General features: G+C 40.8%; 1 protein-coding gene across 2 annotated transcripts; it reads left to right on the forward strand.

Annotated features, from left to right (window-relative positions):
- The first annotated feature begins 2769 nt into the window (after nt 1-2769).
- On the forward strand, nt 2770-23336 carry LOC140479057 (uncharacterized). Of its 2 annotated transcripts, none has more exons than XM_072572869.1 (7): nt 2770-3084; nt 15912-16014; nt 17215-17577; nt 17843-18202; nt 19196-19477; nt 20236-20331; nt 20538-23336. In XM_072572869.1, exons 2-6 carry the CDS (start codon nt 15927-15929, stop codon nt 20325-20327), a joined length of 1185 nt encoding a protein of 394 aa, XP_072428970.1. In that variant the 5' UTR covers nt 2770-3084; nt 15912-15926; the 3' UTR covers nt 20328-20331; nt 20538-23336. The 2 variants fall into 2 exon arrangements, with proteins under 2 accessions (XP_072428970.1, XP_072428969.1); XM_072572868.1 differs by having other exon boundaries at nt 2773-3084; nt 20535-23336.
- The last annotated feature ends 443 nt before the right edge of the window (nt 23337-23779 follow it).

Here is a 23779-nt window from a genome sequence, read left to right on the forward strand (position 1 = left end):
ACCTGCTATATAAGGCTAACTTTGTACAATTACTAGAGAGGATGAAACAGGACTTTCAGCGACGGGAGGGATCACTGTTACCATGGCTCGGCTGAATAGCTCTGATCAAGATGAATGTCCTTCCTCAACTGCTATATCCCATGAGAATGCTCCTATTACTGTTATCTAGACAAGTACTATGGAGAATTAATGGTTGGCTAGAGTCCTTTATTTGGTGCCATGGACATCCTCTAATTAAATTTCCTAAATTACAGTTTTCGCAAACTGAGGGAGGGGTGGATCTTCCGGATTTGAAGAAATATCAAATAAGTGCTTTGTTAACATGTGTTGGTGACTGGGCACAGGGGAGTTTAGAATCGATATGGCTTGATATTGAAGCCTCACAGTCGAAATGTCCTCTAATTAATTTATTATTTATGGACAAGATGAAATCCGTGACCCAGCAATGCAATAGTCCAATTGTCTTGAATATGGTGAATGCTTAGAGGATAATGAGGCAAGACAAGGGCAATTGGTTTAAGACTTCGCCATTTACCCCATTGGTAAGAGCCCAAGGATTTAAACTGGGGCAATGGACTCTGGCTTTAGAACATGGGAGAACAAAGGAATTCTATGTTCGGGAGATTTGTTCGAGGGAGAGGTCCTGATGTCATTCAGTCAGTTATGTCAGAAATATGGATTATCCAATAAGGACCTTTCCTGATATTTCCAGATAAGAGACTATATACAGAGAAAGACCACACTCCTGGCCCAATGTTATAAATCAGATGTGGAGAAAAGAGTACTCTGGTGTACAGATAATCTTTCACTTAGTTCTTTATATCATTTACAGAAAGGCTGTGCTCTGGGGGATATGGAAGGACTCTGTAAGACATGGAACCAAAAGTTAGGATAGAACATTTCACTGGAGATATGGGAAGATACCTGGGAGAATGTAAGGAAAATTTCAGTATGTAACAGAGAACAGGCTATGCAATTGAAGATCTTACACAGGGCTTATATGGCACCAGAAAGGGTAGTTAAGTTTAAGAAAGGAGTGTCACCAGAATGTCCCAAATGTAAAGTTAATATAGGTACCCTCACACATTGTTATTGATGATGCTACAAGATGCAAAAATATTGGAGTGCTATAATAAGGGAGTTAAAGGACATTCTGGGACTGAACTTAACACAGATCCCGTAATTCTTCTTTTGGGGCTGCCAAACGTGCCCTCCCTGGGAGAATATGGGAAGAGACTGTGTAATATCCTTGCCATTGCATGAGGAAGAACATTTTACTAAATTGGATGTCAGAAAAACCACCAGGTCTAATGGGGTGGCATAAGCTGGTGATGGAGCATCTCCCCCAAGATTACCTCACAAATATGGTGCACCACAAAATGGACCAGTTTTATAGGATGTGGCAGCCCTTTATAATTATGTTGAAACTAACTTGTCAGCAATATTAGTCAGGGCCGTGGGAACCTTTATGGGTGCCCATGGGTCCCCGGGAGGAGGATACTGGAAGGAAAAGAATATAGGTATTGAAGGGGGTACTCCCAAAGATAGAAGCCTCAGTGGAGGGGTGATGAGTAAGACAGAACAAAGTAGTAAGACATTATATAATTTAAGTAACTTGAATGTAATTTAAGCTTGTATTTATTTAGTGTTTGTAGTTTAGTTTTAGTAAAGTAGATAGGTTTGTTTTGGTCGAATAGTGGGTTGTTTAATAGCAACAGTACTATGTTATGGCCTTGTTCTTTGTACTGTTTTTTTTTCTATTTTGATGGTGTTACTTTTTCTTCTTTATACATGAATGTTTTGTAAAAGATTTTAAAAAGCTTTCCAATAAAAATATTTATAAAAAAAGAAAGGACTTTTCTCAGGTGATTGAACAATGTAAACTGACATTTTTGGGACTAGTGGGATTGTATTTTACAACGTTTCAAAATATTTAACAATGTGTTATGTGTAAATTCTTTAGTTTAGTCAGTTTATCTTCAATTCATTTGCATTATAAACTTATGTTTAATGGTAAAAGTAAATCCGCAGCATTGCACACTTATGTTTTGGAGAAAGATCACCTTATTAAAACTGCATAAGTAAATATGATCCATCAATGCAGAGTCCAGCCTGGGATCTGACTTGTTCTATAATGACATCAGCTGGGATTGTAAGATTACTGAGTGAGTCTGAGGTGCAGAGGGCAGGGATGGTTAGCCGTTGTAGGGGATGAGGGAGGTGTGGAAAGAATGTTGCATGTGATACTGAGGGTTGTAGACCATGAGACTTGGTGAGTTACATTTGCTGTGGCAGAGTTGGATTATCTGTTGGCCCTGTAGGTGTGATGGAGAGAGGAGGTAGTGTCACACACCACTGTGGCATGTAGGAGATCATTATCTTCTTTGCAGCACTGCTGACCAGCCCTTTTGACATGAGTGTCAGCACTGACAGGTGCAGTATATCTGTCCAGACTGGCTGGGTCTGGTGGTGTGCCCCCCATTCCCTGTAGTCAGGAGGACTGACCTCCTCTCCATCACCCTGACCAGCAGAACCTCGAGATCCTTAACCCGGGAAGCAGGGAGGCAGTTTGGCTTTAATCAGCACCAGTTGTTCGCAATGTTGCACCTGGTTCACAGAACCTGTGTTGTCCATCATAAACATGGTATTGCAGCATTGTGGGCTGGAGGGTGATGGCAGGAGTAGGGACATCCGTTTTATTTCACCAAGTAATGAGACTAACCTCTTGTCTGCATAACTAATGAATTAGCTCGGTCAATTTCACCCAACAGCAAGTCCCAGAATGACGTGTAATCATAATCGAAACTTGAAATATTATTGGACCTTATGTTTTACGACGAGGGTTTCAATTATGTTCGACGGGGTGGAGTATGTTTTTGGAAAAAGGCGGGAAGTGCACGACTATTTTTGGCAACAGTTCGAGTAGGAGAGAGAGCTAATTCCTTGAAAGAACGGTTGTTGGATTTGCAGAAACACGGGCGGAATTGAGAGAGTTCAGGCTGTCACGAACTCCTTAAACTTTCCGCAAAGGAGCTGAATCAGAACAATTATTAGAAAAATACAGAATTTCAGGAAAGAGTTCAGGTAACTTTCCACATTCCAGTTTACTTTTACTGGCGGGGGCGGGAAAGGAGAGATGGGTTTATGCGAGTTCGTTAGCTCGGAATGCAAAGGGGGAATGGACCACTTTCACTGTTTCTCTCACTCAGTCTCTGTGGACGCGTGTGCCTGTACTGTAGACCTCAGCGCCTCTCTCTGTTTCTGTCCATGTGTCACTGTGTGTGATGTGTCTGTTTCTCAGTGTGTCAGTCTCTCCACCTCCTGCCGGTTGTCTGAGTTCAGCTGTTTTATTTTACTGGACAAATAACCTCCACATTATTTTACTGGGACCCAGCAGCCATTCACTGAATGAATGAATGAGTAATTGAAGGACTAAATGCAGGAAGTACGGAATCTACCAGCGGGCATAAGTGAACGAGCAAACCGAACGTTTTGAACATTTATCCTTTATTTCCGAAGAAAGTGAGGATGCTGACTGCTTTAAATCGTAAATGGAATATATCACAATGTACTAACATGAAAAGTTGAATTTTAATTAAATTGGTATCAACAATCTATTAATATTTCAATGAAACAAGCGAGAGACACGAGGATTCAGTGTTATCTGTATTCTACCATCAATAGCTTCAAAAAGACTATTCATTTAAAATACTTCAACAAAGTAGTCTCACTGAGTTTGAATCTAATTCTAAATTGATTGAACCGAAAACCCGGAATTCACTAACATTGTCACTGTGCCCAAGCCAACGGTTTTTTAAGCTAATTTCCGGTCTAAATTGCAGAGGTTTCCCGCCACTGTTCGGATCAAGGAGTGGGTGGATGCAAACTTCTGATCCGATATGAATGTTCTCCTTTTCTCAAGTATTGTTTCGTCAAATGTTGTTGTGAGAAACAAAGCCCACTCACTTCAATAATTTCAGTCTGAGACAAGATCTGAATCAGTAGTGTCGTTTATTTTACACTTGTGATGTCCAGTGTCTATAAGGCAGAGGACACACACGCCAAATTCAATTCATACACAACATTTATATGATTTGATTTCTTTTGTTTTACACTGCTCCTCCCGTTTACATCTTCCACTTCCCTAAGACCGGCACCCATTACCCCTGTTTATCTCTTGCCTTATCCGGCCTTGTCTGTGACAGAATGCTTATTTCTGGCCTCACAAGGCGGTTTGACCTCATCCCACTATAAGTCATTGTAGGGCATATTCTTTCTTCATCATTATCTACCCCCTCCATCTGTGCCTTTCCCGAGGCCGTTCTGATCCCTATGACCCTTTTAATTGGGGTTTGTTCCTCTGTCTCTGTAAAAGTGGGAAACAGATGTTTATACCTACTGTTTGTACAGGCGTATCTAGCTTAACTTCATCCCCTCACAACATCTTATCTACTTGCCCGTAATGTCTACTATTGTTTTGCAGTCACATTTCATTCTGACATACAATTTTAGGTAATACAAAAACAATTATATATTTCCTCCACATCGTTTCCATTCTTGTTGACTCAGCTCGTGGCTAAAACAATTACACACTGGTGTGAGCTCATTTACTTTGTAAAATGGAATTGCAGAATTAACATTATTTCCCCCACATCCCACAATTCCCCCTCTTTCTTTAATTACCCTTTGTTATCTTCTGCATTTTTCTTTTAGGGGCACCTGTTTCATCAAGGCTGTTTCAATCAGTCTTTGGGTGACTCCTCATATACAGGGTATGATACAACAGCCAATGGCCACCAATACCCCGACTACTACTATCAGGGAAGTAAGGATAGAAACCACCACCCCCTTCTACCTTCCAAACCAGGATTCAAGCCATCCTGTGAGAGATGGGTCTACTCCTGAATTCTCAGCCAGTTCCTCTGCTAAGGTAGTCAATCCCCTTAAGGCCCGAGTAATTGAACCATCAGGTGCAGTGTTATCAGGAATAAAGGTACAACAGCTTCCTCCTAACATCACGCACACACACACACACCCTTTTTCTGCTAAAATCATATCAAGGGCCATTCTGTTTTCCCATGCCATCCTACTTGTCGGATCAAGCTGTTCTGATATTCCTTTAACCGCATCTCTTGTATAATTTATAAATCGCTGTTGATTATAGAAAATGTAATTTATCCAATCTACATTTTTATTAATTGTTACCCATTAAAAGAGAGCTGACTCAAAGCCTGCTGCAATCTGATTACGAGCCTTGAACTCATCAGGTAACCCCCCCCAGGGACTCCTACAGAATCGAGATAAATCCTGTCATCAAAAGAAGTGTCTAACAGTAATCTCTTACCCCTTCCCTTTTTCCCTCCTATCTTTTCCTTCTCAAATTCCAGGGTAAATGGAATTGCCAATTGTACAATTGCACATATCCCTCTCCAATCTGGAGGTAGCGTGGGTCTCAATATTTTGCCTCCACAGTACCACCACAGAGCCGCTCGGGGAACCTTTAGTGCTGCATAGTTCCCTCCCTTCTCCGTTTCGGTAACATTCTTAATCTCTGTACATAATTTCAGCTCCCCCAAATCTTTCAACTGACTTGTACCTCGTCTACGCACACACGATGTGTGATTTCCAACTGCAGCGGAAAATAGGGGGGGGATCTTTTGCATCTTTCTTCTCCAAGGGAGGGAACATCAGAGATAGGGAGGTACAATTCCTATCATTCCATGCAGTCTCATCCTGATACAGGGCTATCATACATTTCATGCCCTTCCTGCCTCGCTTCCACCCGAGTGGAAAGGGAACCACCTGGGCCACTGGCCTACCGGAGGCACATGCATAGCAATTGCTTTTGTTCAAACTTTTTACAGTATACTTTACCCATTCAACCCAGGCAGTTGCATCCCCATACCCAATTTCTATTTCAATGGTCTGTTTCAAGTCCTTTACCTCTATAAATTTTACTACTTTAGGATCAGCGGGAGGGGTGAAAGATTGTATCTTATTACCCAGTCGTTCTACCCGTTTTCCCCGTCCTACGCTAATTCGAAAACAATAGCCCAAGAAATCCTTCCCATTTGCTTTCATTTCTATCCCAAACATTTCATTTCATTGTATCTCATAGGTGCCCCCTCCCCCCCAGGATTGTTTCGTGCCATGTGGTTTTCCTTATTGTTAGGTATATTGGGTTACACTTTTTATCGGGACAGTCGCGAGCTGGTCGGAAGGGGGCCCGGTGTACTGTGACGAGACCATTATACCAAGTACCATCCCCAAGGCCATCCCCATAGGACTTAAGATGTATCTCAAAGCTGCAGTACTGTCTCTGATTATCTACATCCCCACAATTTACTAAGCTGCATGCATCAGCGTCTATTACTTGTGGATTATCAGATTCAGGAACCGTTAATAATGCATATGAAAGTGATATTTGACAAAATCCCAATACTAAAAGGGCTAGCATCATAACTCTATCAGCATTCCCAGTATTCTAAACATCGTGCTGAAGCACAAAACGACTTAATATACAATCTTACAGAAATAATCCCGCGCTCGCGTCACCACTGTATAATTAGTTACTCAAAGTTTCTTTAGTCTGAGTTTCAGCGGATCTTGCGTTGATTCGGCTGTCCAGACTTCTTCCTCAACTGGAGATTCCACTGGCCCTTTGATCCAAGTGTAGTGAGTCCAGCCTTTCTCTGCTGTCCTTATTGCCGTTTCGATAGTCAAAAGAGCCTGGTACGGCCCTTCCCAGTCCGGCTGCAATTTAGTCCAGTCGCCCGGCCGGATGGGATGAACGGTGAATTCAAGGGGTGGAGTCTGTGCCAATAAACCCTGTTTCCTGAGGAAAGTCAAAGAGGAGGACAAGCCCAGTATATACTTCTTTAAAAACAAATCTTTAGTTTCGGGAATTGGCAATTCTCCATTCGTTCCCAGGTAAGGTAATCCAAATAAGATTTCATAGGGGGATAGTCTCAAGTCTTTCCTTGGGGCTGTTCATACTCGCAAGAGAGCTATAGGTAAACATTTGGTCCAAGGGAGTCTGGTTCCTATTATCAATTTAGAGACCTGTCGTTTGAGTGTTTGGTTCATTCTCTCAACCCTTCCCGATGATGGTGGGTGCCATGGAATATGGAACTCCCAGGAAATTCCCAACCCTTTCATTACCCCCTGTAACACTTTAGAGGTAAAGTGAGTTCCTTGGTCAGAATCTAGATGATTCACTAGCCCATATCGGGGAATTATGTGCTCCAATATTGTTTTAGACACTCCACTCGCAGTGGCAGTAGCTAGGGGGTATGCCTCAACCCAACCAGATAAATGATCTCCTATGACTAGCATATATTTTAGTCTCCCTACCCTGGGTAGTTCAGTATAATCTACTTGTATACTCTGGAAAGGTCTCAATCCTGGGTCTCTTCCTCCCGGGGTCTGTTTTCTCAAGACTTTCTTATTTACCTTTCTGCATATGATACATCCCTCACATATTTGTTTAGCAATTGTATATATTCCTTTACATCCATATTCCCTAAGAACTAAATCACACATTGCTTGTACTCCCCAATGGCTGCCTTGGTGTAGGACAGCCATAATCTCTCGCATCATCATTTTGTTTAACATTCTCCTTCCATCAGGTAACCTCCAATGCCCATCTGCTGTTTTTACAGCCCCTAAATCTCTCAATTCTTTTTCTTCGCTTTCAGTAAATATAGGAGCTTCCCTAGGACCTGGGACAGTAGGTATTAGGGAATGAATCACCACTTCTTGTGGGTTCAGGGCGGCTTCCCTAGCCACTTCATCGGCTGATCTATTCCCCCTAACCTCTGGTTCATTTCCTTTCTGATGACCATTTACATGCACTACTGCTATTTCTCAGGGGAGTAATAGGGACTTCAAGACCCGTTTAATCAATTCTTCATGTACTAATTCCTTCCCCCCTCTGGGTTAATACTCCCAAAGCCGCTCCCTTATCCACGGTAGCAAAGAGGTGGAAAGGTTTATCTAGGGAAGGTAAGGCTAACACGGGGGCATGGATCAGATCTCTTTTGCCTCATCATCCCAACTTAGACATTTTGGTTCCCCCTCTAATAGTCTGAGATATAATTTCTTAATCTTCTGTGCATAGGAATCAATCCACAATCTGCAGTAACCCGTTAGACCCAAACATTTGTGTAACTCCCGTTTAGTGCTGGGCAGCGGCATTCCCACTATTCCCTCTATCCGTTCCGGGCTTATCTTTCGCTTTCCCTCACTAACTAAATGTCCCAAGTATTTCACTTCTTGATTAAACGGTCTTTGTTCTAACATCTGTCCAAATAAATTTGGGGATTCCGTAAAACCCTGGGGGAGCACAGTCCACCGGTATTGCTGTTTCTGTCCTGTCTTAGGGTCTTCCCACTCAAAGGCAAACAAATTCCTTCTTTCCTCTGCCAAGGGACAAGCCCAAAAGCATCCTTTAAATCTATCACACTAAACCATTTGTGGTCATGAGGGATCTTACTTAATAACGTATAGGGGTTTGGCACCACTGGGTGCCTGATCTGTACTATTCATTTTAATGTTCTCAAATCCTGCACCAATCGATAAGTTCCATCGGATTTCCGCACTGGTAGTATTGGGGTATTATAAGGAGACATACATGGCTCCAACAGTCCATCTCTAATCAGTCCTTCAATTACTGGCTGCAGTCCTCGTTTACCTTCTATGGAAATGGGATATTGTCGATCACAGACAACGTCCCCTTTCCTTTTTTTAAATTTACTTCAAGGGGAGGGATCTGTAGTTTTTGCCACAATTCCCTTCCCTAGCCCATACAATAGGGTCTATCTCTCTCTCCACATCCTCTGTCAACATTGCCATTTGTACAACTAATTCTTTTTCCTGAATTCCAATCCCCAGTTCTAAGAGGATAATTAAGTCTCTCCCTAGTAAATTACTTCCTATATCAGGGATATACAACAGTTCCCCTGTGACCCAACCTTAGGACCTTCTATCATCATAGGTTCAAATACTGGAACAGTAAATCCTTCCCCTTTTACCCCTGAAACAGTAATTGACCGTGTCGACATTTCTACTTTCTTTGGTTTAAAATTCAGCGATGACCGTGCTGCCCCCGTATCTACTAGGAAGACGACCTCTTCCCTACAGGGTCCCACCTTCAGGTTTATCAAGGGTTCCTGGTGGGCCCCCGAGGGCAGGAACCCCTGACACCCCTATTCTTCATCAAAATTCATAAGCGGAATTGCCCTCTCTTCCCTTTTCAGAGCAGGACACTCCTGCTTAAAGTGCCCTATCTTTCCGCAATTATAGCATCCTGCCTGTGGAGACCTCCAGCTCTGCCCCTATCGCTCGAACCCTCTATCAAATGCTCCCCCTTGTCCTCTCCCTCTCCCTCTCTGTCCTACATGCTGCCACCCGCCGCTCCGGTTGCTCAATACTGGTTCCATTCTTTTCTTAACAACCTCATCAACCGTAGTTACCATCATTTTCACCTTCTGTTTTTGTCTCTCATCCTCTCTCTTTACAAACACTTTCTGTGCCTCTCTTAACAATTCATCTCATGGCTTTTCAGTCCACTCTTCTATCTGCTGTATCTTTCTCTGTATGTCTGGCCATGCCTTTGTCACAAAAATGTACTTTCAAAAGATCCTGTGCCACTGGGTCCTCAGGGTTCATTCCAGAATATTTCCACATTGAGTCTCTTAATCTTTGCAAGAAAGCTGAGGGAGTCTCATCTTTCTCCTGTCTAACTTCAAAGTCTTTAGTCAAATCCTGTGACTTCAGAACTGCCTCTTTTATTCCTTTTAGAATCAGGTCTTTCAATTCCCTCATTTCTTCTCTATGCTCTGGATTTTGATTTTCCCACTGGGGGTCTCTGAGGGGAAACTTCTTCTCTACCTGTCCAGCATCCCCATCTCCAATGGGGTGTTCCCTGTCCCATATTTTAATGGCTGCCCCCCGTATAAGTCCCCTTTCTTCCCCAGTAAATAGTATATTCAAAATAGACATTAACTCAGCCCAGGTATACAGACTGGGCCCCAAAAATTGATCAATTTGTTCAGACAACCGGATCCTCAACCAGGACCTTCATTTCGTTTTTAAATGTTCTGACCTCCCCACTGCTGAGGGGGGGGGGCACTTACAAACCCAATCTCTTTGTCCGCTATTGGTACCTCCCAAAGGGGATAAGTCATTACGTTCTTCCCCTTTTTCTTTTTTTTTAAAGAAATATTGCAATATTTCTAGCTCCCCATAACTTCAAACACCAATTTATCAATTCATGCTTGACTAACTTTAAAGCCTGTTCCAAACTTGTTATATATATATATTTACGTTCATTTATTCAGTATTTAATATTTAAACTGTAAAATGCATACAGTTCCCAATTTTGAAATCCACTGTAATCACCCAGTTTTAGTCCCTTAATTTAAATCCAAAATTAGTTTACTTAAGTAGTCCTGACCAACCATTACTCAATTACAATACTATAGGTCATAAAATAATCAGAGCTGCCTTAAAAGAATTTGTCTATTCAAGTTTAAAAAAAACTTCTAATGCATGAACAATGGCCAAATCCAAGGTCACAGATATTAACCATAGAATTTTGTTTTTACTACAATCTAATGTTGAACTGAAACTTCAACTGTCCTCCATAAATCGCTTTTATGTAAAGATAAAAGAGATTAGTTAGAAACTGATAGTAAGGCAGTCATGACCTGTAAGAAGAACAGGAGTTATCATTCTTTTTTATTCATAATCTCTATAGAATCCTTAACCTTAAAAGAAATCGTGTTAAGTTTCCATAATAAAAATCAGATTCAAAACAGTCCCGGAACTTAAGCTCCAGGGAATAAAACGCAAACATTCAATCACCAACAAACAAATGTGCATTCAAACCAAATCAAAAAGGGTTAAACTTTCTACCAGCTGTACAGCTCTTTTCATTCTCTCTCTCTCTCTCACTCATTGACAAATAAATTCAGATAGTTACAAACCCAGTCTTTGTCCGACCTGTATTTTGGCCAGAAGAGGTGGACGAAGAATGGATTCCTTCGTCCATACGAAGCAACAATATTTAATCATCTTTCTTTTTCCCTTGTACAAATATTATTTTGCCAATTCCACAACATCCTCCCCAAAGGACTTTCTGGAGGTATGTTGTAAGGGACCCCGCCTCCATTTCCATTGCCTTTTCCTTCTTTTGTTTTCCCGGAGGCTTTTTCCTTACCCACGGCACAACCCATATTGAGTTCCTTCGTTAGTCCCCTATTAACTACTAAAGCTCAATCCCGGCCACCAAGGCAATACTTAAAAGTCAATTTTCTTACCTTGGTCTGTGCACAGAGTTGCCTGGCCCCTTTGTGCCGTATTGTCTATCGAGCTCCTATCACTGTCTGATTCAGATGTCTCTCTTGTGGGATTCGTACCAGTCGCCTAAGGGAGCGGACGAAACCGGGACACGAGTCCACTCCTCAATGGGGAACGGGACGCGTCTTCCCAGTGTCCAAGGCCAGCCACTCCCCCCGGCGATGGAAGAACATCCCGGATGAGCCCCCAATTGTGAGAAACAAAGCCCACTCACTTCAATAATTTCAGTCCGAGACAAGATCTGAATCAGTAGTGTCATTTATTTTACACTTGCAAGTGGGTGTGGTGTCCAGTGTCTATAAGGCAGAGGACACACACGCCAAATTCAATTCATACACAACATTTATATGATTTGATTTCTTTTGTTTTACATTGCTCCTCCCCCGTTTACATCTTCCACTTCCCTAAGACCGGCGCTCATTACTCCTGTTTATCTCTTGCCTTATCCGGCCTTGTCTGTGACAAAATGCTTATTTCTGGCCTCACAAGGCGGTTTGACCTCATCCCGCTATAGGTCATTGTAGGGCATATTCTTTCTTCATCATTATCTACCCCCTCCATCTGTGCCTTTCCCGAGGCTGTTCTGATCCCTATGACCCTTTTAATTGGGGTTTGTTCCTCTGTCTCTGTAAAAGTGGGAAACAGATGTTTATACCTACTGTTTGTACAGGCGTATCTAGCTTAACTTCATCCCCTCACAACATCTTATCTACTTGCCCGTAATGTCTACTATTGTTTTGCAGTCACATTTCATTCTGACATACAATTTTAGCTAATACAAAAACAATTATATATTTCCTCCACATCGTTTCCATTCTTGTTGACTCAGCTCGTGGCTAAAACAATTACACACTGGTGTGAGCTCATTTACTTTGTAAAATGGAATTGCAGAATTAACATTATTTCCCCCACATCCCACATTGTGTTCCATAATCGTTCACATTTGGGGACGAGGACCAGAGTGCGGCGGCTGTAGTGTACCTTCTAGGTAAAAACAATGACTGCAGATGCTGGAAACCAGATTCTGGATTAGTGGGGCTGGAAGAGCACAGCAGTTCAGGCAGCATCCAAGTAGCTTCGAAATCGACGTTTCGGGCAAAAGCCCTTCATCAGGAATAAAGGCAGTGAGCCTGAAGTGGGTTTCCAGCACCACTAATGCAGTCATTGTTTTTACCTCGTTGATTTTAACCCTACTGCAAATCCTCTTGCAAGGATGCCTGCCTTGAAGAAGTTTTCCTCCTCTCTCTACAAGAATCTCAGGGAGTCCCTCTCCCACTGCAACTCCCAGGTCATTTCCTCTGCCCTGAAGCTCTTCAATCATGTCGTGAAACAAACTCGACTCTATGCTACTTTCTCCCCACCCCCCACCCTCCTCTAGCTTATCTCTCCACGCTTCAGGCTCACTGCCTTTATTCCTGATGAAGGGCCTTTGCCCGAAACATCGATTTCGAAGCTATTTGGATGCTGCCTGAACTGCTGTGCTCTTCCAGCACCACTAATCCAGAATGTAGTGTACCTTCTGCCTCATTCACTTTCAGATTTCCTGTCCCTTGGTCTCCTCGGGCTTCTCACAATCCCCATCCCATTTTCAGTTTTCATAGGCGTGACAGGAGAATTTCCAAACCTCGAAATGTGGTCACAAATGGGCCGTGGAAGGATTGAGAAATACTGGCATGGATTCATAGATTCTTCATCAACATACTGCTGATTATTCAAAGTGTAATCAAAATTGTATTTCAAAAAATAAATATTTCATTGACTTTTAAAGGATAATAGTTTTTTTTAATTACAAACGGGCTATTTAAAACTAATAAAGTCGAGAGTATGATATAAACTACATTAACCAAGCCAATGCACCCACCCAATACAGTCTATTATATGTGGAGAAATGGGAAGGGTTAAGGGCAAGATTTGTGTTCAGCTATAAAATCACCTGCCAAATCTGAAAATAATAGATTGTGACGACCGCACGTTACATAGCAGGGAGAAAAGTTAAATGGAGAAGAAATGCAAACCATTGTGTGGTACAAGAAACCTATTATTGGTGAATAAAAGTATCCCTAGAAAATTTTAAAATATTCAGCACAATAGTTGTTTCCTTGAATGTTACATGTTGCTTCATATTTGTACAATCAACTGAAAAGTGATGTTCGAATTGCTGTCATACAGACTGGACATTTATTGCTGTATCTACTGGATACATATCAAGTTTGGCTTCACAAACATCACTCTAGAATTAACACATTTGACAACACCTAATCACGAAGTTCCACACGGTGAAGATCAATGATGACACCAGCGAGACCACAGACCAGCTCAACTAGTGAACTGGTTACAGGAATGGTCAGAACCGTAAGGCAACTGGAGACAATTTGGGTAAACTGTTGAAAATGTGGCAGAGCAATATGTGAAGCAATTGTTAAACTGATAATATTTGGCTACACCATGCAGTTCGCGTAGGAAATGTCTACAACACAGTTGAGCTTTCTCTTGTTTGTGTTAATGACTTGCTGGCCAATCCCTTACCCTGTCCCTTAACCCTGATCCTATCTCCTTCCCCATTCTGGTCTCCTGCCCTGGCATGCAGCCAGGAAAGGGTGGGTTGCAGATGGCCCTGGAAAGGGTTGAGGATGCCCATGGAAAGGCCAGGGATGGCACTGAAAGCTTTTTATTTTTGATCTTCGTCTAAGCAAGACTAGCTGTGGGAACTGGACTAAAGTCCTTTCCTTAACTTGTGAGAACTTCCAAATGTTTCCACTGACATGAAACGAACAGACCTTTCCTAACAATGTGAGTGACTAAGGGCAGAGAGAATCTGGGATTAGCAAATTCCTCCTCTATCACTGCTGTGGATCTGAGTGTCCAGTTCCAAAGCAACCATCAGCAAGAATATGAGGAGTATTAGGAGTTTAACTTGATAGCTATCGGAGTTTAAGAAAGCTTGGCATTTGATTGTCAGTCATCATAGCTGTGGGTGCATTCTCTAATGCAACAATTCAAGCAATTAAGTCAACTTTTCAACTGAAACAGTATTCTCCCCTCACACAGTGGAACTGTTATTTTCCCTTTGTCTTGGTATTTGTTGCAAATTGACCTGATGAGTACAAGGCAAAAAGCTTTGACAAAATATGACATTGTTTTTCAGCAAACAGATATTTGAAAAGCTGGTTGAAGCCACTTGGCCTGAAAGGAATACTGAGAGATATAAGGAAAGAAACTAGAAAGTCAGTCCACATAATCTTATAATCCTCCTTAGATACGGGTTAATGCTGCAGAACTTGACACTCAAGTCTGTTAAATTGACTCACTTACAATATAAATTAAATTTTGTCTAGGAGAATGGCATCTACAAGGTAAGGTTTCCGTTTTTAAAATTAATCTTATTGTGGCAAAGTCTTTTCCCTGAGGTCGGGGAGTCCAGAACGAGAGGGCATAGGTTTAGGGTGAGAGGGGAAAGATATAAAAGAGACGTAAGAGGCAACTTTTTCGCACAGAGGGTGGTACGTGTATGGAATGAGCTGCCAGAGGAAGTGGTGTAGGCTGGTACAATTGCAACATTTAAGAGGCATTTGGATGGGTATCTAAATAGGAAGGGTTTGGAGGGATATGGGCTGGGTGCTGGCAGGTGGGACTAGATTGGGTTGGGATATCTGGTCGGCATGGACGGGTTGGACCGAAGGGTCTGTTTCCATGCTGTACATCTCTGACTCTATGACCAAACAAGAGAGTCGGTGAATGAAGAAGGGGAACCAGCAGATCCCTCCTTCCTGCGATTTTGGAGGTTTCATGTGACCCATTATAAATTGGGGACCCCTACCTGGGGACTGATCATAAAATGAACAAGGTGGCAATTATGCTCAACTCTCTCAGAAGGATCAGGTGACAGGAACGATAAAAATCAATGGGAACCTTTATTGCATTTGGTCAGAAATGATTTATTGCTTCCTAATGGTTTTATTAACAAATCTGACTCAATATCCATGTAGAGCTTGACCATCATTATGCAAACAATGATTCTGTTCACATTGGCCAGGAACATTTGAAATGTTTATCTCTTAAATAACATTGCTCAATGGAGATTGTCTCATCAGTCGCACATTGTTGTTGTGGGCCCTCAGAAAGTGCAAACAGCAGGTTCAGAAGTGCTCATTAAATGTAAGGCATATTGGATGGGTTGATTAGTTCCAATGATTTGAGGATGGCATTTAATAGCTATTAGGTAAAAACAATGACTGCAGATGCTGGAAACCAGAGTCTAGATTAGAGTGGAATTGATGTTTTGGGCAAAAGCCTTTCATCAGGATGCTGCCTGACCTGCTGTGCTTTTCCAGGAATTTAATAGCTATTAGTCTCTTCTGTTTGCCCCATTCTGATATGAGCTTAGAGCCATGGTTAACAGCCCTTACACTACCTTACATTGTGCATTGGGAGATTATGGAAGCTGCTATATAAGTGGGTCTTCTTTTCATTGTGCTTAGCTAGCTGATGCCTTTAACAATAATCTGATGAGCATCTTCCTTTTTGCTAATTTTTCCCCTCTCCACATTTAGGATCAACCAGCCTTCATGAAGAAAAGGAGAAAAGGACATAGTGGAGTGTCCACAATGAAATTCTCAGCGTTATTAAATGTTCAGGTCTTCCAACTTGTTTCAGGTAATTCATATTAATGATGGCAACCAAACCAAAAAAAAGTGACAACTTTTCTCCTACTGTGTCCATGTAACATTGACCTCTAAAGAGTGAAACCTCTCTGACAAAGGAACATATTACATTACTGAAGTCTGAAAATTGGATGTGCTGAATGCAGAGACATAGGGTGGAATCTTTTTTTTTGGTTAAGTGTGAATTATGACAAGTTTTATGGAGGGATTCTAGCCGCAAGCCCTTCAAGATTTCTCAACGTATCTAGTCACATGTGTCTCATTAACTACATGTCCTACTGTTGTAGTGTTCTTCACATCTGATTCATACTCCATTTAATACTTCCCACTTCCAGAACAATTTGTCAGTCAGCAGATATTGCTGAGAAACCAGCATCCTCAAGGGCCAACAGGCATGGCAAGGTAAGGTGTGGATGTTGTAAGTATGCAGATAATTAAGCACGAGGACAGCAAGTGAGCAGCCTGAAACACAGCCTGGACCAATCGCTGATCTCGATCCCTGTCCATGCCTGCCACGGCTCCCAACTGCAGCCCCAGCGTCTAGCTGCTGGTGTGCTGTGTAATACAAGTCTGTGCTTCCTAAACAGCCTGCAAGAAGGTGGAAGAGGTATCATGGTGGTCATGAGGGGTTAGATGAACATTGATGAGGGGTGCACACAGTTAGTGGATCATGCCCTGAGATGCTCTTTGATCCTAAGAAACACGGAGGTCTTTTGGAGCAAGCAACTAGCTGAAGTCACCAGGTACCAGCTCTGATTTCTGTGTGGGATTTTTTTCAAGTCAGGCTTCTTTGGGGTGTTTGATGAAATAGGAAGCTGTATATTAATGAGGGGATTTAAGCTTTTAACAAGCAATGATCCCTCTTGATTGGGACCACGCCGCTGCTGAGGGTGAAAGTCACCACACCCCTTGTCCTAAGTAAAAAGCCATTCCTGACTTCTCTTCCAAGTCTGCCACAATGCTCACTGAGACTCCTATGTGATTTCCCTCAAAGGTGAGAAACCTTCCCCACTCACAATCATGTTGCTATGAGCGCAGGGAGAATTTCAGCCTGCACTGACCTGTGAATCATTTGGTGAAGTGACAGATTACAGTCTGCCTCAAAGGAGTAGCACCATTTTAATTTCCTCTCTTAGTATTTTATCATCTCACATTATTTCAAGTTAATGTGTCCAACCTTTGTGTTTTCCAGTGTTCCATCTGTGTGTGGTGTGGGGAGGAGAACTACTCGCCAGACCAAATACCATCACTAATGCTCCAGCAGGAGGACGGGTGCTGTTCCCTATTCAGTCCCAAGGAAGAAAAGATCAGTATAATGTCACATTCATATCAAAATTTCCACGGACCTTTGAGATTTTAGAATGGAAGTCAAATAATCCAGAGAAGCTGCATATTGTGTACCCACTGTATCGACACAGAATTGGAATCGACAGAAACTCTGTCATTTTGTACAATGTACAGGTTAATGACACTGGGGAATATGAAATGCATATTGATGATTGTGGAACGATGTTGAAAAGACATGACAGAAGTGGTTACAGCGTGAAAGTTTTGGGTAAGTGTCAATATTGCTGTTAGAGTTGGAACTGCTCAATTCTTACGAGCACAGGGAGAAATTCAGCCTTCAGTAACTTTCCAGCTCTCACCAAGTGCCCAGGGCTTAGTGGACAGATTGCTAATTCTGACATCCTAACCTCACATTTTGAAGAAAACTGAACTATAAAATAAACAATCTCCACGCACCTTTCCCTTCAAACTCACTTATGACAACAACCGATGAGTTAAAATTAATGCGTCCAATCCATGTTTATGTTTTCCAGTATTTCACTTGTTTGTGGTGTGTCAAGATGCACTCCTGGTCAGACCTGATACCACCACTAACGCTAAAGCAGGGGAACAGGTCCAATTCCCGATGCACCACCAGGGCAATGATTCATACGATGTAACGTTTGGATTGAAATTTCCACGGGCCTTTAAGATCTTTATATGGAAATCCAGTCATCCAGAGAAACTATACATTGTGCACCCACTGTACCGACACAGAGTTGGAATTAAGAGAGATTATGTGGTGCTGAATGGTGTACAAGTTAATGACACAGGGGAATATGAAATACATATTGACTACTATGGAACAAAACTGAAAAACCGTGGTCACAGTATTTTCATGATGCATGTAATTGGTAAGTGTTTAACACTGGAACCTCTGTTAACTTTGTTGATGTAGCAACAATGTATCAGTACAAAATCTGCTGCTTTCAGTAAAGCGTACAAGGACTCATTTCGTAAATTGTTTTAATCATTTTTAAATAGCTTCTGTGTTAAATGTATCAAACCTTCATTGAATATGCTATTGTGCCAACCGATCATTTGCACATTTGTAAAAGAACTAGTGCCACCAAGTAAAGCTGAATACCCATGTGGAAATGATGACTATTTTTCAACTAACAGTTTACTCAAATTAATAATTACTCTAGTGATCATAATGAGGCATTATTGAGCCAAAACAGGTAGTCAATCTTGACAACACATGTAACCACATGAGTCAGCTGCAAATAAAACTAGTGCAACTGAAGGCATTATTCTATACCTTTAGGCGTAGGTAAAGCAAGTTTGCTATGGAAAGTAATGCAAAACCACTTCAACTACCCCCTAATCAAACATAGGCTAGGTAACCACAATATCATTTTGTGTCACTGCTTTTGGACAACTTAAATTGGGTCATTGTTTGTACATCTTGGGACATTCAGAACTTCACGCAAGCTGCATTGCTCATTTGTTGATGTACAACATTGCTGTTGTAGAATATACCATCAGAACATGGCTAATTAAAGGAAAATAGAAAAGCAATTTGGATTGCTATTCTTCTTTTTCAAGAACACAAAAATGCCTGATGCATATGACAATCCTAAAAGAATGCTACCAAAAGTACCAGTGTTTTCTTGCATAATCCTTAAATTGAGTGCATTTGTGAAGCAGAAATCAATGCACAGGTTAATATCAGAATTTGTGTCACACTTGAAATTCAGGCTTTAACATTAAGCTTATAAACCACACAAAAAATGGAAAAGTTTGCATTTGTGTTCTGTTAATTATGAATATCAGAAATTCTTTCAGAACAACATATAAAATGAATTATTCTGAAGTGCATTGACTACATCATCTGTGTTTTTCAGAACCGGTTTCCCAGCCTATGACAGCAATTAATGGTAACTGTGTGAATTCACCAAATATCACTTTGAGCTGCTCTGTCTCCAAAGGATCAAATATCACGATTCACTGGGAGAAGGTGTCCATGTCTGGAGTTCTCAGTGAGACATATGATGGGAGTGTGCTTGCAATAGACTGTGCGCATGAAGAGGAGCAACATGAATATCGATGCTTTGTTAAAAATCTAGTCAGTAATGCAACCAGCAACCGAGTGACTATTGGCCCACATCACAGGACCAATACAAAAGGTGAACAAGGGGAGGTGGTGTAGTGATAAAGTCACAGGACTAGTCAGTGAGAACTTCAGGCTCATGTTCTGGGGACATGCCTTTCAATCCACCATGGCATAATTTGAATTCTGTTTTTTAAAAAAACTGAAATAAAAATCTAACTTGATTGTCATCAAACCGAACCAGTTTTACTGTTGTGTAGTGAAGGGAATCTGCTGCCCTACCAGTGATCCACAGCAACGTGTTTGACTCTTAACTGCCCTCCAGGAGATAAGAGACGGGACTGTAAATGCTGCCCTAGCCAGCAATGTCCATTTATTATGAATTAATTTTTAAAAATCTGCACTCTTACAGGAACCTTTGTTATTTACAGTTTTCCTTCATAGGAATGCAACTGACTGTGTGTCCTGATGATGGCCAATTAATGTGTTTTTCTAAACCCAAGGCTAATACAGCTTCCAAATCTGTCAATTCCTGCAAATGGGATGCATCTTTATTATAATAGATAATGTGTAATGTAATCATGAACAGAATAATGGAGAGGTTAGAAGTTTTGTTTGGATATGGCAAACCTCATTGGAAACTCCAACAGAAGCTGAATCAAGACTTGCTTTTCAAAGACAGATGGATGGATGTTAGATAAGTAAACATTTATTAGTAATTGCAGAAAGGATAGGAGAATGGAATAAGTGGGTCATCTTCTCTGAAAGCTAGGATGAGTCTGATCAGTTAGATGGTCCTCTCCAGTCTCATAAACTGTGACACATCTGTTTTAGATCAAAGAACATGTCTGATGGTCCTAGTCCCTCTGGCGATGGTCATTGTGGTTTCTGCCAGTGTGTACCTTTGGAATACTCACCGCTCATAAAATGGTAAGTATCTCAGTTCAAATTAGTAGAAACTGCAGAAAATTGGTGAAGTGCTATCCAAAGATGTTCTGCTCCATTGTGAGCCTGGTTTCTAGCATATCGATGCGATTTATTGTAAAAAATATTATTAATTAAAGGAGTGATTATTAACTGATTAAAAAAAAACATGAAACGGTTAAACTATCAGTATTTTTGTTTTCTTCCAGCAGTGGTCTGGAATTGAATTCCTAATCACCCAGAGCTTTAGGAGACAACATTGAATTCCTACAACCTTTGAAAAAGATCCTTAGCATTGATCCACAAAATAAAATGGTTGAGTTTTTTTTAACGAGAACCATATCCTCAGTGAGCACTTCCGCAACTTGCTGTCTGATGAACATAGTAAAACAATTTTATGCCCAAAATGTCGACTCTCCTGTTCCTCAGATGCTGCCTGACCTGCTGTGGCTTTTCCAGTGCTGTACATTTTGACTCTATTTACAGTGAGTTGTGTTCTGTAATTACAGAGCAGTCTAGCTGTGTCTAATGATTTGAGAGATGTAAAATTTCACGTGACAAAAAAAAGCTTTGAATGAGAAAAGGAAACAAATCATTCAATTTGTAAAGACCAAAGAAATTAACAAGCAAATCTCAATGAAATACTTACTTTGATTTGGTATAATGATCTAATACAAATAATGTTTGTAAAATATTAATTTTTGTCCATTTATTACACAATGATAATCAGCAACAAGAACGTTCAACTTTTTTAAGCATCCTATATATTCTCTATTAAATATAAATTAAAAGTTTCTTTTAATAATTTAAAAGTAAATTTAATATAAATTAAAGGTTAATTTTCAGTGATTTATCATTACTAAATAATAATTTCATGCAAATAAATCAAAGAACTGCCAATGCTGGAAAACTGAAATAAACATAAAACAAATTTCTGGAGAAACTCAACTGATCTGGCATCACCTGTCGTGAGAAATTAGAGAAAACAAAGTTAATATTTTGACTCTCTGGTCTCCTTCCTATTGGAAAGATGTTGCGAAACTTGAAAGGGTTCAGAAAAGATTTACAAGGATGTTGCCAAGGTTGGAGGATTTAAGCTATAGGGCGAGGCTAAACAGGCTGGGGCAGTTTTCCCTGGAGCACAGAGGCTGAGGGGTGACCTTATAGAGGTTTACAAAATTATGAGGGGCATGGATCGGATAAATAGGCAAAGTCTTTTCCCTGGGGTCAGGGAATCCAGAACTAGAGGGCACAGGTTTTGGGTGAGAGGGGAAAGATATAAAAGAAACCTAAGGGGCAACTTTTTCACACAGAGGGTGGTACGTGTATGGAATGAGCTGTCAGAGGAAGTGGTGGAGGCTGGTACAATTTCAACATTCAAAAGGCATTTGGATGGGTATATGAATAGGAAGGATTTGGAGGGATATGGGCCGGGTGCTGGTAGGTGGGACTAGATTGGGTTGGGATATCTGGTCGGCGTGGACAGGTTGGACCGAAGGGTCTGTTTCCATTCTGTACATCTCTATGACTATGATTCCATTTACCTGAAGAAACGTTTACTCTTTTCTGTCTTCAGATGCTGCTAGACCTGCTGAGTTTCTCCAGCAATCTGTGTTTTTGTTTGTTTCACAATTCCATCATTAGTCAGATTCAATTCTTCAGGGTCTTGGAAAAGTCCAAAGAGCTGTGAAGCAACTGCTCAATGAGTAGTTCAGCTGACAGTGGGCATAAAGAAGCAGTATTTGCTTGGTGCAATTGAGCAAGATTGGAGTTCAAGAAGGATAAATCCAGGAGCTGCACTGGCTTGGTGAAGCTCGCTGTCAGTGAAAAGCTGGAGCCTGCAAGAAAGTGTAGTTTCAGAGTCGAGCGGAGCATAGAGCCAGACAGGAAGGTAATCACCGAGAATTGGTGCAGTCCTTGACAGGGAGTTTCAGAGCCAGATCAGCAAATAATGAATTCCTATTATGTTAATGAGATTCAATGGAGGCTGGAGGTGAATGGGATAGTTTGGGGGAGGGGGAGTAATTTGACGATGATAGTGACTGGGTATGGTTACTGCAAAATCCATGGGTTCTATCCTGGTTGGGTGCATCCTTTTTTCACTTGTACAAACTAAGAGATTTTACTTTTTTACGATCCATAATTTAACAAGGTGAATTTATTTACAATTCAAAAGAATAAAGTGTCGATCATTTAGTTTGACTTCTTAAGTAATTTATGGTCGTTTGATACCACCTTTCCAAATGAAGACATTAGTTTTTCCTGTGACTGTGACTGAATAGCTTGGTGAAATACTGATTAAATCAGACTACTACGTCCTCAGATTAAAATCTGTGCAGAATCAGACTGGCAGTAATGGAGTGACTAACTGTTTGGAAAGAAGACCTAAATTCTACTGAAGCCATGGATGGAATAGACCGGGGGTGGGGAACCTGCAGCCTTAAGGCCTCATGTGGCCTTCTAGGCCATTGTGTGTGGCCTTTTGAATGAATACAAATTTTGCAGAAAAAATCTTTTATTTTTTATTAATATGTTTTTTCATCCTTTATTATTTTATGTTAATCTTAAAATGAATGTATTTAAAATACCAGAGAGTAAAAGAAAATTCATCGAAATAATTCCCACTTATTGCTGCGATTCGACATTCTCCTACTTAACCAAAATCAATACGCCCTTAAGGTCACAGATAACACATACCCATCTAGAGGATCAGCTAAAACTGCAGACCTCCATGCTGCAACCAAATATTCAAATGCTTTCCTACAAAAAGTAGTAACAACAAAGTAATTAAAACGTTAATTAACTTTAGAATTAACTTTTTCTTTTTATTAGTTAGTACATAGTAGTTAGATTTTTACGAAATAATGTGAATTTTGAAGAATATATAATTGAAGTTTCTTGGATGTGGCCTTATTAGATTACAACTAACATAATGCGGCCTTCCAACATGAAGAGGTTCCACACCTCTGTAACAGACAATTTAATACTTAATGCACTATATGTAATTTTTAAGTCAAAATCTTTTGTAATGTAATTTTACATTTTAATAAATTAATATTTTTGTGAAAATATGTCTTGGAATTCTGGATTTTGTTAATTTTGTTTGTCATTAACACTCTCAGACTATAAAGTGGTGGACAACTGTTCTATCTTGGTGTGAGAGAAGGAGGGAGGGAGAGTATCAGGGAGGAAGAGGAGACAGAATACAAGGGAAATATGAAGAGAGTAATATGAGGGGGAGAACGTGAGTATGTGAGGGAGGGGGAGAGAGTATAATGAGAGGAAATGTATGGAATTACATTCTTAATTACATTTCAATTTTTCTCATGGAGCTGGTCAGCAAATTTCAGAAAGGTTTAAGAAAAGGCGAGTTTAACAATTCCAATCAATATATCAATTATTTAAATGTCTAATTAATGCAAATGGCCATTTGTGAGTGAACCCTGAGACTGAG

The sequence above is a fragment of the Chiloscyllium punctatum genome, chromosome 6 (assembly GCF_047496795.1).
Source record: "Chiloscyllium punctatum isolate Juve2018m chromosome 6, sChiPun1.3, whole genome shotgun sequence".
Classification (NCBI taxonomy): domain Eukaryota; kingdom Metazoa; phylum Chordata; class Chondrichthyes; order Orectolobiformes; family Hemiscylliidae; genus Chiloscyllium; species Chiloscyllium punctatum.